The sequence below is a fragment of the Schistocerca americana genome, chromosome 3, assembly GCF_021461395.2.
Source record: "Schistocerca americana isolate TAMUIC-IGC-003095 chromosome 3, iqSchAmer2.1, whole genome shotgun sequence".
In the NCBI taxonomy this organism is placed as follows: domain Eukaryota; kingdom Metazoa; phylum Arthropoda; class Insecta; order Orthoptera; family Acrididae; genus Schistocerca; species Schistocerca americana.
Genome location: NC_060121.1, coordinates 840,069,263 through 840,087,685, shown reverse-complemented (window position 1 = coordinate 840,087,685; position 18,423 = coordinate 840,069,263). Strand labels below are relative to the sequence as shown.

General features: G+C 39.7%; 1 protein-coding gene across 3 annotated transcripts in view; it reads right to left on the bottom strand.

Annotated features, from left to right (window-relative positions):
* The window catches only part of LOC124605477 (nuclear pore complex protein Nup98-Nup96), a 135,603-nt gene that overhangs the window by 37,320 nt on the left and 79,860 nt on the right, over nucleotides 1-18,423 (bottom strand). For all 3 annotated transcript variants that reach the window (XM_047137194.1, XM_047137196.1, XM_047137195.1), the window contains 3 exons: nucleotides 18,021-18,129; nucleotides 14,564-14,689; nucleotides 90-346 (listed from right to left, as the gene is read on the bottom strand). In XM_047137194.1, coding sequence (XP_046993150.1) covers nucleotides 90-346; nucleotides 14,564-14,689; nucleotides 18,021-18,129 — 492 coding nt within the window. The remainder of the gene's footprint in view (nucleotides 1-89; nucleotides 347-14,563; nucleotides 14,690-18,020; nucleotides 18,130-18,423) is intronic.

Below are 18,423 nucleotides of genomic sequence, written 5' to 3'. Positions count from 1 at the left end.
TGAATTTGGATGAGTGATCACTCATGGACTGCAGAAATGATAGCTACTTAAGTGCATAAGCTTTAATTAAAATTAAAAATTATAATTACCGGGGTACATTTTCCTTGTCTGAACTGGAACTATCACGATTTCCCGCAGTGATAATAGGTGAGCCAACATCAGAATGTCTGTCTGATCTGTTACCAACATTATCATTTCCTGATCTGTCAAAAAGAGGTCCATGCTCTGTTGTGGACGTCACTTGTGTCTCAAGCAATTTCTCACTCAGCAACAATCTTTTTGGTGATGGTCGAAGTGTAAATGACAAGTTTCCAGAATCATCATCCAGTCCTTCAAAAAGTGACTTCTGTAAAAAGTTCAAAACATATTACTGTTAAGAACACGTATCATGTAACGTTATGGATCAAACAACACTTATGGACTAAAGTTGCAGTAAAATGTGGGGGGAAGGAGGGTGGGGGAAAGACATTATGTATCAAACAAAACTTATGGATTAAAACTGCAGTGAAATGTTGGGGAGGGTATGAGTGAGTGAGTGGTGAATGTCTGTTGCTAATTAATTACTAATTGTAGTAGTGCCTGAAACAAAAAAGAAAAATTATCTTATTTAAATGTTTTGCAGTTGGCTGTGCTATGACTACTCAATTTTCAATGATGATGAACCCTGTACTCTTTATAGCCTCCCATGTGGAGAGCATAAGAAAGCCATTGAGGCAAGTCACAAAATAATAGTGTAATCTAGTTACTTTTTCTGATACAGAAACTGAAAATTCATCAATGCTGAGGAAAAAATAACTTCAAATTGCGTTAAAAATGGTTAAAAATACCAAGAGCACCGCACACCATAAAGATTTGGGCTAACCTGCTATACTTCAGCAACTGCACATTTAACACACCTTGCATCATAGTCTTCAAATACAACACATATCACTGGTGTACAATGACTTCTCATTGGTTGTCAAAATTCAATTTTTCTCATGTTGAATATTTGTCTGCACACTGTGGAACTACTTCTCTGTGTTAATAATACAGGTAAAATGTTAAAGACATGTCACTAATAATAATTTCACCTAAAGAGATTCAATCAGAATCCACAATTACACACATTGCATCAACTGAAGGGACAGCAAACGTAGTGTTCATACTGTAGTTTTGTATGGGTCTGAACACGACAAGAAAAAAAGGATGGAAATTTATCTCCAGAACAGTTGTAAACAATGAAGAGTTGCAATATGGACTGAAATTTATTAATGATTTACACAGAAAAAGGCCTAGAGGGAGTTTGTGTAATAATGTACTGTAAGGATACCACAACAATCAGAGTGCCCAGTTTTTGCCAGATGGACATTCACTGTGTATTGTAATTGCGTTGGGTTCAAACTGCTTAAGCATTTAAGATTAACAATTGCATGCACATTATAAGCAGCAGTAATTGTTCTTAAAGAAAATAATTTTATAAAGACAATGAACAAGGTGTGTGCAGACTGAGGTATCGTTAGGTGGAAGTCAGTACATACCGTATTTACTCCAATCTAAGCTGCACTCGAATCTAAGCTGCACCTGGAAAATGAGACTCGAAATCAAGGGAAAAAATATTTCCCAAATCTAAGCCGCACCTGAAATTTGAGACTCTAAATTCAAGGGGAGAGAGAAGTTTTAGGCCGCACCTCCAAATCGAAACAAAGTTGGTCCATTGTAATATGAGACACAATTTAGGTCGAAAGAATGACGATACAGCTACAGTAGTTTGGTTTGAGTCTTAAGCTTAGCAGTTAAGCTTTACCAGGTAGCCATTGCTATGCGTCAGGCGCTCCGGCCGTATTTATACGGGTACCCTTCCTTTATCACGAGCTTTGTCTGGTTTGAATTGACTGCTTATTTTTCTTTGATCTGATAAGTGCCGTTCTCTTTGTTATAGGTGTTTACATCACTCTAAGCTGAAAATGCATTATTGTACTGTGTCATGCATTGTTTGTCGCATTTTGATAATGAGTGTTTACGACCTGTCACCGCTCGCGGCATGGCTTACTTTTGTGTGCGCTACCGCCGCTTCGCAATCTTTTTTAAAAAAAAAAAGAGAGAGAAGAAGAAGGACAAAGAGAGAGAGAGAGAGAGAGAGAGAGAGAGAGAGAGAGAGAGAGAGAGAGAGGGGAATCGTCTCATTAGCGAAACAATGGCAAGAGACTGCTATTTGTTGTTACTTACACTGCTGCTTTCTTTGAGAATAATCAACATGAACCAAATAATAGACTGCGAGTGATAGAAGATGTTGTGAAGGAGAGTTTAGCGAAAACTTTTCTCCGTTTGAAAATCTTTGCAGACGCCTCTTTAATACTTTATATTCTGCACAGAAATTAGTCATCTTAGATTTAAAAATATAGTCAGTTGTCGTGCTTCATTTCTGACTGTATCACTATTCAGCATAAGAATAATACGAATATAAACATGGCATTATATATATATTCTTCTCACTCTAGTTTCGTAGTTTATTAGGCAGACAGGATTTAAATGAGATAGCAGCAAACACGAAAAAATACATGGCAAAATGTTTATATTCGTATTATTCTTATGGTGAAAAGAATACTGCATGTGACTCACAATTCATAAAAGTTCCTATTAGCAACCATCTCGTCACAAGTAGGAAAAAATTCAGAATGTAGAGTTGGCCATACTGACAAACATCACAAACAGTCTTGCCAGTCGTATTTTCGTAGTACATTGAAAGGCTGCTACATTCGAAGATGAACAATACGGAATTTGTATTTACTTCGTTGGATAATGTATGAAAATGCAGTGGTCGAAACTCGGGGCGGAAAAAAAATCTCTTCTTCCACCTTTTTTTTTTAAATTTATTTACTGATGCAGAGGTTTTGGTGCCAGTATTTATCTCTGTGCCTGCAAGGCATGCCTCTGTAGCGCTACATATATTCGAAGGCAGAACTTAATTGTGGTGGCACCTACCAACATTTTACAGAACTTTCGCTTACTCTGCACTTGATTCTAAGCCGCAGGCAGTTTTTTGGGTTACAAACACCGGAAAAAAAGTGCAGCTTAGATTCGAGCAAATACGGTAACAGGGTTGGTCAAGTGGGATAATTGGAAACAGTCTAAAAAGTTCTGACTGTGACTTTCAGCAATTACTAGCTTGCTTAATTTAAATCAGTTATTTTTGTAATTTTACAACCTAATATGACTAAAATACAAACTCTGCTCCTGGATTAATTAATATATTGATTCTACCTGACATCAAGTTCGCATTTACCCATGCGTTTATATTTACCCTTTTAGGTCAGGTGTAAACGGAAACTGCAATCTCAAAGTGTGGACTGGGTAACAGTTTGTCAGCAGAGATAACAGTAAACCATAAACATTTTCCTGAGTGATTGTAACAGTGTTTACAGCTATCCCCAATCAATGTGTAGGAAAATCATAAAATAAGCAAGTTATGTAAGGAATCTATCAAATAATATTAAAATGGAAGAAGTAGGTAAAATGTTCCTTGTTAGTTCACATACACACAAAAATATATGGCATAGCCTCAGAGACATCAATGGAGTTTTGAAAAAGTATTTCATTCAGTATCCTCATTTTTGGAGAGCTACTTCCGGCAAAATTGCTAAAATGTTGTTCATATTAACATCAAATACATCCTCTGGCTGTGCTCAATTCTGTCCACAGATTTGCAGACCATAACTTTGATTTCCTGGTGCTTCACCTCTCACACCACAGTAGCTGACAGATTTCCATTTTGAGAGCTAACTGACTGGTACATATGCTCCAGCTTTAATTGAAGATTGAGTTGGGACAGAATAATCTGATCCTGGTCATAAGTTCATAGTCATCGTGCACTGCAATTGCTCCTCATCTTCATTTCTCTTCTTGCTGGCCTTGTACCCCTTTTTTCCCTGTTTCTTCTGTTTGGCTTCCTTCAGCCAACAGGCAATCGTTTCATTTATTAACACTTCTCCAAAATAAAGCTGTCTCAAATGAAGACTGACTTTTCTTGCAGTGTGAGTGAAAGTTGATTTTGTGGCACTTTGAACAGTTTTGTGTAACAAATCTACAAGACTTCTAGGAGTGTAAATGGACTTGTCTTTGAAAGGCTGCTTTTGACGTATGGCATGCAATTCTGTCCTTGAATCCAAGATATCATCTTGCTGTATGGATGGAACTATTACATTGGCTAGGCCTACACTATGAACAGGTGAGGGAGCCAAAAAGGGTTTAGCAAAGGGTGATGTGCCCAGTGAACTTATGGATGAAGTGCTTGAAGAAGTAGGTGCTATGAAGAGAATGTCTGTACCATTTCTAGTCCTTAGGGTAAAATAACTTCTGTAAAACATTTCTACTCAAATGGAAAAATTCCAGTGATAAGGACATCCCACTTCACATAGTATAACCTCGCTTTTACATTCCCGGAAACAATGCTTTCCCACCATTTACAATTTCCTATGCCCACAATGTTAATTTGCACCTGATTTTGCCTCAATATATTTATAATTTTCCTGTGATTTATGCATTACAAAAAAAATGTTTGTGGAGAAAAAATGACGCTGCCATTATGTTGGCCGTCCAGTAGTGTTTATAAATATTACGTGGTTAAGTTTCTTGACACCAGGACACTCTACCCAGCAGATTTGAACTGGTAAACGTGTCAAAGTTGGAACAATTCGTGCCATATCTCCCGCCGCTGCCAAGCTCTACTTGGCATGGTGGCTGATGTGAGTAACTAGGTTCATTTGAATGAAGATATCATGACCAATCACAACCATTTCCAAACTGTCTCCATTGCACAAACACAGTTTCATGATTGTTGTGATCATCGTGACACCTTCATCAAACCATATTTAGCATGGCCACTTGGAGAGCTAATTGACACAGTCATTCACTTTGCGTTGCTCAAATGTTTTTTAGTTTAACCTTTTTAGTGCCAGACGTTTTCTCAAAAGATCATGTTAAAAGTGCCATGCGATTTTACAGTAAAATGCAGACCTCTGCCATACTTGCAATAAAACCTAAACTAATGCCTAAAGGAATGCAATTTTTTTTAATCTTTAGGGAGTACTGCTGGCTGCAGTAATATGTGCAATACAAATTGTCAAAGAACATATTTTTGGAGAAAAAATTATTTTAATGATGAGGTTTATCGAAAAAAATCAAAACTTTGATTTCAGTTTACTCTGAGACACTTCAGGTATATATGGAATCTCTGTAATTTCCTTAACAAAATCATCATAAAGGAATACAAAAATTTTTATTTCACTAAGGAAAAAATTAAAAAGAACATAACATTACAAAAAAAATTGTGTTGCTCTGAACGTGTTCTCAGTTCTTCAGTCATAAATCACTGACAATGTGAGGTTGCAGTTATGACAACTACTTGCACACATGCTGACCAACACTTGAAGGATGCAGTCCTTTCTTGCAACAAACACATACAGTTCGTGAACGCCGCTTCTTATCCTTTGTAGAACAAACACTACAGTAGCGTTCCTTTCTCCCCAGAAGAGTCTCTACACCATATACTGTTGGAGCAGGTACATTTATATCTATTGCACTTGTGGTTGCAGTCCTTCCTGAAACCGCTATTGAGAAAGTTTGCAAATGACTATGCAGTTAAACTTCAGCGGTGTCAGTGGTTTGTCACTGGGGTTTAGGCTTTCCTTATACAAAACATATGCATTCAGCAACATCCTGGCAATTATGCTGAACACTACCTTCTTCCACATCTTAACAGTCCTCCTCTCATCTAAATAGCAGTATGCCATCATATCAGATGAGTCAATGCCACCCATATACTTATTATATTCAAAAATTACCGTATTTACTCGAATCTAAGCCGCACTTTTTTTCCGGTTTTTGTAATCCAAAAAAACCGCCTGCGGCTTAGAATCAAGTGCAAAGCAAGCGGAAGTTCTTAAAAATGTCGGTGGGTGCCGCCACAACTTAGTTCTGCCGTCGAATATATGTAGCGCTACACAAGCATGCTTTGTAGGCACAAAGATAAATACTGGCGTCAAAACCTCTGCGTCAGTAAAAAAAAAAATATATATATATAATAATAATAATAATAATAATAATAATAATAATGATGTGGAAGACAAGCTTTTTTTTCTCCGCGCCGAGTTTCGACCACTGCATTTTCATACATTATCCAACGAAGTAAATACTAATTCCGTATTGTTCATCTTCGAATGTAGCAGCATTTCAATGTACTACGAAAACCCGACTGGCAAGAATGTTTAGGATGTTTGTCAATATGGCCAACTCTACGTTCTGAATTTTTTCGTATCTGTGAGAAGAGATGGTTGCTAATACGAACTTTTATAAATTGTGAATCACATGCAGTATTCTCTTCACCATAAGAATAATACGAATATAAACATTTTGCCATGTATTGTTTCGTGTTTGCTACTATCTCATTTAAATCCTGTCTGTGTAATAAACCACAAAACTAGAGTGAGACAACAGCAAACGCGGAAGAATGAACATATCATGTCATGTTTATATTCGTATTATTCTTATGCTAAACAGTGATACAGTCAGAAATGAAGCGAGGCAATTGGCTAGATTTTTAAATCTAAGATGACTAATTTCTGTGCAGAATGCAATGTACTAAAGAGGCGCCTGTAAAGATTTTCAAACGGAGAAAAATTTTCGCTAAACTCTCGTTCAGAACATCTTCTATCATACGCAGTCTATTATTTGGTTCTTGTTAATCATTATCAAAGAAAGCAGCAGTGTGAGTAACAACAAGTAGCAGTCTCTTGCCATTGTTTCGCTAATGAGATGATTCCTCTCTCTCTCTCTCTCTCTCTCTCTCTTTTCCTTTTTTTTATTTGTAAGCGGCGGTAGCGCGCTCAAAAGCAAGCCATGCCGCGATCGGCGACAGGCCGTAAATACGCAGTATCAGAGTACGACAAACAATGCATGACACAGTACAGTAATGCATTTTCAGCGTAGAGTGACGTAAACACCTATAACAAAGAAAACTGCACTTATCAGATCAAAGAAAAATAAGCAATCAATTCAAACCAGACGAAGCATGTGAAAAAGGAAGGGTACCCGTATAAATACGGACGGAGCGCCTGATGCATAGCAATGGCTACCTGGTAAAGCTTAACTGCTAAGCTTACGACTCGAACCAAACTACTGTAGCTGTATCGTCATTCATTCGACCTACATTGTCTCATATTACAGTGGACCAACTTTGTTTTGATTTGGAGACGCTGCCTAAAGCTTTTCTCTCCCCTTGAATTTCGAGTCTCAAATTTCAGGTGCGGCTTAGATTCGGGAATTTTTTTTTTTTTCCTTGATTTCGAGTCTCATTTTTCAGGTGCAGCTTAGATTCGAGTGCGGCTTAGACTCGAGTAAATACGGTACATCTGGTTTCTTGACTGACTGTCTATTGCGAACTGTCTTTTCTGATGATGTAGCACAGGATGATGCACTCACAAGGAGGACTGGATTTCTCTGTGATTTCTTCTGTCTGAAGCCACAGAGAAGTATAAAAGATTTCTTGAAAAACTTTAGCTGACCTACAGCATAATTCGACAGAAGATCATGTGGCAGGAATTTTCTATTTCTTCTAATTGTTCCCGTTAGATAAGTGCCGACTGAATACAGCTTTTCCACCAGAGGAATAGATGTAAAAAAGTTATCGCAAAACACATGGTAACCTTTTTGCATGTAGCTCCCAAGAACTAGTAGTTTCATGATGACTACGTATCCCAGGCCATTCTCTTTTATTTCGTTTTCGCAATCATCACTTTTTGCACCACGGTATGGATAAAACCCTAGGCAGTAATTTACTACTGAATCACACAGCGTCCAAAATTTGACTCCCCATCTGTGATGATGTTTATTGGGAAGGTACTGGATTAGCTGTGAGTGTGCCTTTGTCCCAACAAGACTTTCATCAACACTCAGTTGCTGGTGTGGAGTTTAGTAGCGACAGAAAACATTGTTGGCAATATCCACCAACACTTGAAATTTGGCTGTTGGATCATATAATGGGTGACCAGGAGGGTGAAGTTTCGAATTGTCTACAAAATGTAAGCAGCGCAGCAACAACTGAAACCTGTTGCGTGAAAACATTTGTGAAAACCACAGTGTCAACAGGTTTGCATCAGTTGACCAATAACTAAAAATCGTCGGTTTTTTTATCAGGCCCATATTAAAAATCACAGCTATAAAAGCCCTCATTTCTGTTACGGTTGTTGGTTGCCACTGTTTGATTCTCGAATTTGGCAATAAATGCGTTGACTGAATCACCTGGTGAGCATATCTGTTAGTCTCAGTCACCATAATCGTAAGAAGCTGCTGCGAGAAGAACAAATTGAAAAAAATCAATTGGTGTGGCGTTTCCTGGTATATGTTTAGGGCCTGGTACTTCTGCATACACAAAACTTGGAGGGGGCAGATTATCTGATGCCTCATCCGTTATTTCAACAAAAGTATTTGCACTATAATTCAGTTGTGTGGGGTCGTCGATGTCGTCATTTGCTGACGCACAATCATCACTTGAAGAAGAAAACGACGAGTCCTCTTCTCCACTGGACATCTCATAATCTGATTCACTTTCTGCAAATCCATCTTCACTTCCACTACTTATCATATGATTGTCTAAATCACTCGTATCGAACCGCAACTTCTTACTTGATGACGCCATGCTGTCGTGAAATACTCGGTAAATAAACAACAGCAGAGAAGTTTATTTTACTCAAAATATCGCACTGACAATCGGAAAGAAGATCAATATGCTGTGCCTTCGACCTTCCTTCTGCGTCTTGGCTAGGAAATACTAACAACTTTGCCTTCAAGTGCGGAAAAAATGAATGAGAAGGGCATCACGATCAGATCGTTACTGACATTTTTCGCCGAAAATCTGGATCACGATCAGATCGTATTTGGCACTAAAAGGGTTAAACATAGTGTCGATTACGTGTTTTATTCATGCTGAGCAAAACGTGTTTCGAGAATTTATTCTCACTGTCAAGTGCAATATTTATGTAGCTATGTATTTTTTGTGCTGTTACACAAACAAACAATGTGAGTGACAGTTTGCATACGTGTGGTTTTCTACATAACTGACGAGGCACAGTACTTGATAACCTCAAAAGACGACTCATAGAATAACACTTATTCAAACACCATATACAAAATACTTATTTACATATTTGCACTTGACAATGAGAAAAAATTCTCAAAATGTTCATGCTAAGCCTGAAAAACTAGGTAACTAATGCAGTATTTCATTATTTAAATAATGAATGACAGCTGCAGACTTTCAAAACATCGATTATGACATATGAAATTGAGTCAAACATTCCTACTCCCCACATCAGCAGTTTTATTAGATAATAAAAAAGTCTCTGACAAGCCTTTTGATGTCTGTTATGTGCATATACATAAAGCGCAAGGTGGTATCCTACATGTAACTTTTACAGCTTAACATTATTTTACACATTTTACATTTTCCCCACGTTTCACACCATTTTTTTAAATTACCTTGGAAAGTGTAAACGTGGGATTTCACTGTTTTATCAGACGTTAGGCAGTTGAACAAACCTGAAGGAGTTCAGAACCTTTATCCTATGTTACACTGTTTTAACTACACTCCTGGAAATTGAAATAAGAACACCGTGAATTCATTGTCCCAGGAAGGGGAAACTTTATTGACACATTCCTGGGGTCAGATACATCACATGATCACACTGACAGAACCACAGGCACATAGACACAGGCAACAGAGCATGCACAATGTCGGCACTAGTACAGTGTATATCCACCTTTCGCAGCAATGCAGGCTGCTATTCTCCCATGGAGACGATCGTAGAGATGCTGGATGTAGTCCTGTGGAACGGCTTGCCATGCCATTTCCACCTGGCGCCTCAGTTGGACCAGCGTTCGTGCTGGACGTGCAGACCGCGTGAGACGACGCTTCATCCAGTCCCAAACATGCTCAATGGGGGACAGATCCGGAGATCTTGCTGGCCAGGGTAGTTGACTTACACCTTCTAGACCACGTTGGGTGGCACGGGATACATGCCGACGTGCATTGTCCTGTTGGAACAGCAAGTTCCCTTGCCGGTCTAGGAATGGTAGAACGATGAGTTCGATGACGGTTTGGATGTACCGTGCACTATTCAGTGTCCCCTCGACGATCACCAGTGGTGTACGGCCAGTGTAGGAGATGGCTCCCCACACCATGATGCCGGGTGTTGGCCCTGTGTGCCTCGGTCGTATGCAGTCCTGATTGTGGCGCTCACCTGCACGGCGCCAAACACGCATACGACCATCATTGGCACCAAGGCAGAAGCGACTCTCATCGCTGAAGACGACACGTCTCCATTCGTCCCTCCATTCACGCCTGTCGCGACACCACTGGAGGCGGGCTGCACGATGTTGGGGCGTGAGCGGAAGACGGCCTAACGGTGTGCGGGACCGTAGCCCAGCTTCATGGAGACGGTTGCGAATGGTCCTCGCCGATACCCCAGGAGCAACAGTGTCCCTAATTTGCTGGGAAGTGGCGGTGCGGTCCCCTACGGCACTGCGTAGGATCCTACGGTCTTGGCGTGCATCCGTGCGTCGCTGCGGTCCGGTCCCAGGTCGACGGGCACGTGCACCTTCCGCCGATCACTGGCGACAACATCGATGTACTGTGGAGACCTCACGCCCCACGTGTTGAGCAATTCGGCGGTACGTCCACCCGGCCTCCCGCATGCCCACTATACGCCCTCACTCAAAGTCCGTCAACTGCACATACGGTTCACGTCCACGCTGTCGTGGCATGCTACCAGTGTTAAAGACTGCGATGGAGCTCCGTATGCCACGGCAAACTGGCTGACACTGACGGCGGCGGTGCACAAATGCTGCGCAGCTAGCGCCATTCGACGGCCAACACCGCGGTTCCTGGTGTGTTCGCTGTGCCGTGCGTGTGATCATTGCTTGTACAGCCCTCTCGCAGTGTCCGGAGCAAGTATGGTGGGTCTGACACACAGGTGTCGATGTGTTCTTTTTTCCATTTCCAGGAGTGTATTTGCTCTTTATCAAATCCCACAAGCATTAGTTTTTACAGGAAAAAACACCCACACACACGCCTCCCTCCCTCCCTTCCCCCTTCCCGAGGCATATTCATCCTCTTCAATTAATTTAAAAATATATATGCATTTAAACAACACGAAAGTTACATAACAGAAATGTGTTATATTTCGTAAAAGCAGAAACAGTGTAATTAGAAAGCAGAACATAAATTAGGACGATGACATTTAAGGGGAGCCGGAGGTGGTCAAATCCAAAAAAATTACGATTTCCCCCCCCCCCCCCCCCTACCGAAAATTAATTGGAACATTCCTCTTTAATGTAAACTTCGAATTATTGTTCTATTCGCCCTAGAAGTGGAGTTATTACCATTTTCCCCCACGCCTGCAGAGGAAATGGGCGGCCGCTGAATGCCTCTAACACCCTCTCGTGACTTCCTGGCGAACTGCTTGGGATTTTCTCGGCCTGTTACGCATACAACGCCTTATGTTACGCATACAGCGAGTGTGCAAGGGTTGGCTACATTGTTTTCTGTGACAACTGAAGCGCTAAGAGCGTGGAACATCGTCTCTTTGCTGTTTACCGTTTCTAATTAGTTCAGTGTTGCGCCTGTTGTTGGTAGTATTATACTTCTTGTGTAAAGCGTTGTTCTGGTTACGATGCCACGTTTTAGTAACCGTGTATATAAGAAGAGGAAGAACGTAGAGAAAAGAAACTTAACACTTATACCAAGTTGCGATACTACAATTACTGAAACAGTGCGTTCTTCTGCTAAGCAACACATGGGCGGCCATAGCCGTGTGACATCTTCTAGCAAGAAGCTGACTGGTGGAAATGACAGATTTCGTGAATATGTTAGTCACAGTGATGATATTAACGAAGTACTGAATATTGGATTATTATCTTCTGTGCAGAAAGAAAGTGTTCTGTGCAAAATGTGTTCAAGTGTAGGAGTGGGACTAGAGATAACAAAGCACTTTGGTTTAGCTTGTGAGATGAAGATAATCTATGCATGTTGCAAGTATCAAGTGACTTTCTACAATTCACATGCCAGTCTCTTTGGTGAAAATGGACGATCTAGAGTGTTTGATGTGAATGTTCGACTTGTGTATGGTCTTTGATCCATTGGAAAAGGGTCTGCTGCTGGTAAACTGTTTTGTGGTATTATGAACTTGCCATCGCCTCCAAGCAAATTTGGGTACTACTGTGAACTGGTAGGATCCTCTGTTGAAGATGTGGCTTTGAAAACCATGAAGGAAGCAGTGGAGGAATCTGTAGAAATGAACTGTGGTTCTAGGGATTTGGTAGTGGCATTAGATGGTTCCTGGCAAAAGAGGGGTCATAAATCCCTGAATGGGGTTGTAACTGCTACTTGTGGTGATAGTGCAAAAGTGATAGATGTTGCAATATTATCAAAACATTGTAGGTGCAAAAATAAAATCGAAGGAGAGCACAGTGGGACCTGTGAGGCAAATTTTAGTGGATCAAGTGGAGCAATGGAAGTGGATGGAGTTAAACGAATTTTTGAACGTTCAGTTCCCAGATACAACTTTAGGTACAAATACTACCTTGGGGATGGTGACTCCAAAGGTTTCAAGACTATAGAGGAACTGAAACCATATGGAAATGAATTTGTAGTTGAAAAGTTGGAATGCACTGGGCATGTGCAAAAGCGTATGGGTGCACGGCTTCGAAGGCTCAAACAAACTTTGGGTTCAAGTAAGCTCTGTGATGGAAAGACAATAGGAGGGAGAGGCAGGCTTACTGATGAGGTGATTGAACGTCTACAGAGATACTATGGGTATGCTATAAGGCAAAATACTAGTAATGTTAGTGACATGCGAAAAGCAGTGTGGGCATTGTTCCTTCATACTGCCTCTTCCAATGAATACCCTCAACACAGCCTGTGCCCAAAAGATTCCTGGTGCAAATATAATGCAAAATAGGACTATGATCACAAACATGGTTTGCCAGTAGCTGTGATAAACGCAAAAAAACCAATTTTTCATGACTTAGCACAGCCAGAATTGTTACACAAATGTCTACATGGAAAGACGCAGAATCCTAATGAGAGCGTAAACAATTTGATTTGGAAAGTGATTCCTAAAAGGGTGTTTGTAAGCATAAAAACACTGCACTTTGGCATTTATGATGCAATAGCAACCTACAACCAAGGGAACAGTGTGAAGTTCTGAAGGCATTAGGATTTACAGCTGGGGTGAACACTGTACGAGCACTAAGAAATATTGACAGAGAAAGGATAAGAGGAGCAGAAAGAAGAGAAAGGCATATGAAGTATGATGGAACAACAGGCCAGAAAAGAAGACAGAAGAGGAAGCTTTTGGAGCATGAAGAAGACCCTGATAATCCATCCTGTAGTGCAGGAATGTATTGAGAAACTTTGATAGCCATTTCCCGTAAATTAGAATTTTTCGAATATAAGGAACATTTCCTCAAAATCCACTCAAGCTAAAGAGATGAAATTTTTATACAGCACTCCTAGTGGTCAAACTTACATTGTAACACAGCCATTTGGCAATATGTTCAGTAGTTTCATTTCAGTTTAATTATAAAGCAATTAGTTGTAAAAAAAATTTGGGTCATTAATAAAAAAAATAATTGGAAGGAAACTAGAATAGATACTCCAAAATCCCTCTGTCATAACTGCAATACTAAACCACTCTATATGTAAAAAAAAAATTCAAATTTTTCTCTTTGGTAGTTTATTCATAAATGTTCCTCAAACTTAGTGATTTTAACATGGGCAGCATAGGCACCTCCGGCTCCTCTTAATACTCTTACCAGTCAAAACAGTGAAAGTCTGCAAGCTTTAAACATAAATGGCCACATTAGTTTGCTGATGTGAACATAAATTCCCCAATATAAACAACCAACCACAAAACTTCTACAAAACAATAACAACAAATTATTTACTAAAGGTAAAAGAATTATTTACTAAAGGTAAAACCTTCTAGGTTATTAGGTAGTGTTATATTTCATTTACATAATCGACATTTTGACCTCTCTGCTGGGATCTTCATCAGGATCTTGTGGTGTTCACCATTAGTTGAACAGAGAAGAAGAAGAAGAAGAAGAAGAAGAAGATGATGATGATGATGATGATGATGATGAAGAAAGTGATCCAAGGATCAGTTAACTGTGAACACCACAAGATCCTGAAAAAAAATCCCCGACTGAGGTGTTGAAATATCGATCATGTAGAAGATATATGTTGTGGCCTAACAACTCAGATTTTACCTTCAATGACAATGGCCACAAAAAGTTCCAGACTTTCATCATTTACTCACATTGACTTTTCTAACTGATTCTTGAATTTGAAATTTTTCCGTTTGTCCTTTGCACTACAGCTAAAGCTATCACCACACACACACACACACACACACACACACACACACACACACACACGTAAGCATGCACGCACATGCACACGGTACTGTGGGGTAGGTCAACAGGGGTCAGAAACAAACAAATGACTTCTTTAAACAAACACATGGCTTACCTTAGCCTGGCCCCAAGGTCTAACACGTATTTTGTTTGCTCCTCCAACCTTGAATTGATTAAACTGTGCCTCACGTTCTGGGTTGTGCTTTATAGGCTTCAAAATTTCATCAGCTTTTCCAGTGGCCTGCAAAACAAAAATCAAATAATGACATTTCACTATAGAGCAACACAAATGTTAACAATATAATGGATTCCTTTACCAAACATAAATCGGGGAAACAGAGTTACAGTAGAAAAATACAGCTTCTCTAAGGTTTGAAACTGTGCAGTTTCTCTCCACCGTTTTTTCTTTTAGCAGATCAGCTGCTAGATGAATATCTTTTGTTCACCCTTTCAGAAGTGCATACACACAGAATAGGTAAAACATAATTTTTAGTCTGGGCACAGAAATGATGATAAAAGCACCTAGAACCAAATGACAATTTGCGCGTATGAGAGTTATTCAGGAAGAAGTTGGAGACAATTTTCTTAATACGGCTGAGGTTTGAAGTCACCACCATTTACCTCGTTCGCAAATTAAGATAGTTCAACCTGTCCTTAAAAAAGTCCGTTTTTCTGGAATCTTAACCCCCACATAACATTCTGAATAAATATTTACATAACAACACAAAGTTTATTTTGCAAAGAGCAAAATGAACTCCATTTTGCTCTGAATAACTGTGTTCACATTGAGAGCTGAAGAGCACAATTTGTTCTCTTTTTTGTTTCAGTAAAATTGGCATCTATTAAGAAACAACACATTTCCAGTTCACTACTACTGAATTTTTTTCTTACAGCACTTCAATTTTTAATGTTTATTGTTATCTATACCTCCTACACACAGCTATACCTTATACAGGTCATGATCCACCAACTGAATTACCCACTGGTTCATGAAACAATTAAGAAAAATGTCTTTGGTTAACTGATTATTTGCACGTCCCTTGGATGATAACTGCACTTCTCATTATGATGTGGAATGAATAAGCTTACATAAGTAACACACATTCTCAGCAAAAAATATGGCAATATGCCGCCCATTTACATAATCGAGATGATTATGTAAATCAGTCTTAAGCCGTGTATTCAGTTTGTGTTGGAAATTAATTTTACGATCAGTTAGATTCTTCACATCCCAGAGTACATGGTCAGAATTTTTTATGGTTGAATACCTCACTTGTTTCTGTGGCACACTTAAGATTGAGCGATGGATATTGTAACTTCTATCTCCATCTAGTATTAACAATGTAGGAAAAGATAAATTGCTACTTACCATAAAGACGACACTTGAAATTGTGGACAGGCACAATTAAAAGACACTTACCCAAAGCTTTCGGCCGCAGCCTTCATCAGCAAAAGAGAAGCAGAGGAACACACACCATCCATACACACAAGCAAGCACACGTCGTGCACACATGACCTCAAACTCCAGCAGCTCAGGGCGATATTATATTTACAAATGTTATTGAATTTGACTTGTAATTCATAGCTAACAACAAACTTTACAATGGAGTAAATGTACATTGCACCTGTTGTCAATATATCCAACTGTTTATAGAAGTGTCTACAAGAGCTCTACAATGGACACCGTAAGTCATGCTTACTACAAAGTTCTGTAAAAACAAATGCTATCTTTCTCACCAAGGAATTGCCCCAGAATATCAAAATTATTAAACTTATCAACGAAAATAATGAATTTTTGAAAATATAATGTAACTGGCTTGACAAAAAATCTACTCAGCAAGCAGCGGCAGGAGAAAGCACACAAAGGTACTGGCTCCTTCTGGCAGAAGGGCTGAGGGGGAAGGATGAAGGCTGAAGGAAAAGGACTGGTGAGATTTAGGAAATGAGCAGAGTTCGGAAGAGTCGCCCAGAACCCCAAGTCACGGGATGGGATGGGATGGGATGAAATGGAAAGACTGATTGTAGGGGACTGCACCAAATGAGGTTTCAAAACCTGAGAGCTTAAAAGCTAGAACATATGGTGATACACAAGACAGTGATTACTGACAAAACATCATGCACGAGTTTTAAGAGTTTAAAGTTAAGTGCACTGTATGTGGTAGAGCTGGGGAGGAGAGAAAGAGACAGGTCAGAAAGTACAAGATATAGAAAATTAAAGAATAGGGAAGAAAGGAATTGTTACTGCTAAGAATAAATGCTGAGACGGAACAAATTAACAAACTACGGCCAGTACAGTAGATGGCGACATCCAAGGACATGTAACGCCAGTTCCCACCTGCCAAGTATGAGAAACTGGTGTCTGGAGGAAGAATCCAGATGGCGTGTGTGGTGAAACAAGCACCAAGGTCGTGACTATCATGTTGTACAGCATGCTCTGCAACAAGATAGTGTGTGCTGCCCATATACTCCTTTTGTCTATGCCCATTATCTTGGTGGTAGTCATGACAATGTAAGAGGCCAAACAGTGTTTACATAAAAGCTGGTACAGGACACGTATTGTTTCACACTTGGCTCTCCTTTTGATTTTCTTGAGGGTGGGTGGGGGGGCAAAAATCTATTCTTGGTGAGGAAGGCAAAATGTCTGACACAGTGGGACTGATTTCAGGGCACAATTTTAGAAAGTCATAGCCTTGTCTAAGTAGCTGATTAATATACTCAAGACAAGGATAAAACTGAGTGACAAGAGGTGTACTCCTAAATTGTTTTTTGGAGGGATCAGCAATACATGAATTGGATGTGATAGTCTGGGAAATCTGCTTTTAAACTAGACTGGCGGGGTAATTATGACCAGTACAGGCAGAGATGAGAATGATGGTGTATTGCTGCATATAGTTTGCACCTCAACAAATACATTTGCCTCAAATGCCAAGGCTGTACAGGAAGGATTGTTTAACATGGAAAGGATGGAAACTGTCAAAATGTAAGTACTGTTGTTTGTTAGTAGGTTTAATATGAAGAGAAGTGTGTAGTTGATCCTCAGTCAGGATGAAGTCAACATCAAGGAAAGTGGCATGATTTCAGAATAGGACCATGGGAAATTTAATTGGAAGAACCCGTTAAGAGATCCCAATTTAACAGGTCAGCCTCATCATGACTTATACGGCACAGATGTCATCAAGGTATCTAAACTAAAGCAGGCGCTGACGGCTTATGGATCCCAGAAAGGCTTCTTTCAAGCGACCCACTAAAAGGTTGGCACACAACAAAGCCATCCTGGCTCCCATGGCTATACCCTTATCTGTTTGCAAGTCTGCCCCTCAAAGGTAAAGCAGCTTTTGTAACTATTATTTCAAACTTCTGTATAAACTTCTTACAGCTTTCAAAATAAACAAACCGTTTACTGCATTCCTCTATCAATCTTTGTTTTCGAGATATTTAATTTTGAAATCAGGGAGTCCTTTTCTGGACACCCTGTATGTCACACTTGCAGACTTTATTAGTTAATTTCCTTCCACCCTTTCCAACACAACACTACAGAAAACAATAACAACAACATAAGCAATAATACTTACCGGCATTGTGTTTCTGAACAGTGGCTGATTACCATACGGCATCTGTGTTAAAGCCAGTATCTTATCCTGAAGATCTGGAAACTCCCGTGCAGCTGGTGTTTGCCCGAAACTGCAATAAAATTGTAAATTAACAGTACAGCAAAACCCCTTTCCACACTCTTACCCCAAAACAGTTGTAGCCTATTCCTAATGTAGTTCAATCACTACATTGAGTAAGCTGTGAAGGAAACTAAGGAGAAAGTTGGAAAATGTATTAATTCTTAGGGAGGAAAAGTTAATACTTTGAGGTTTGCAATGACACTAATTCTGTCAGAGAAAGCAAAGCACTTGGAAAACCAGTTGAATGAGATTCTACAGTGGAAACTACATATTATCTTTATTACACGCTTCTGTGCAACAAACA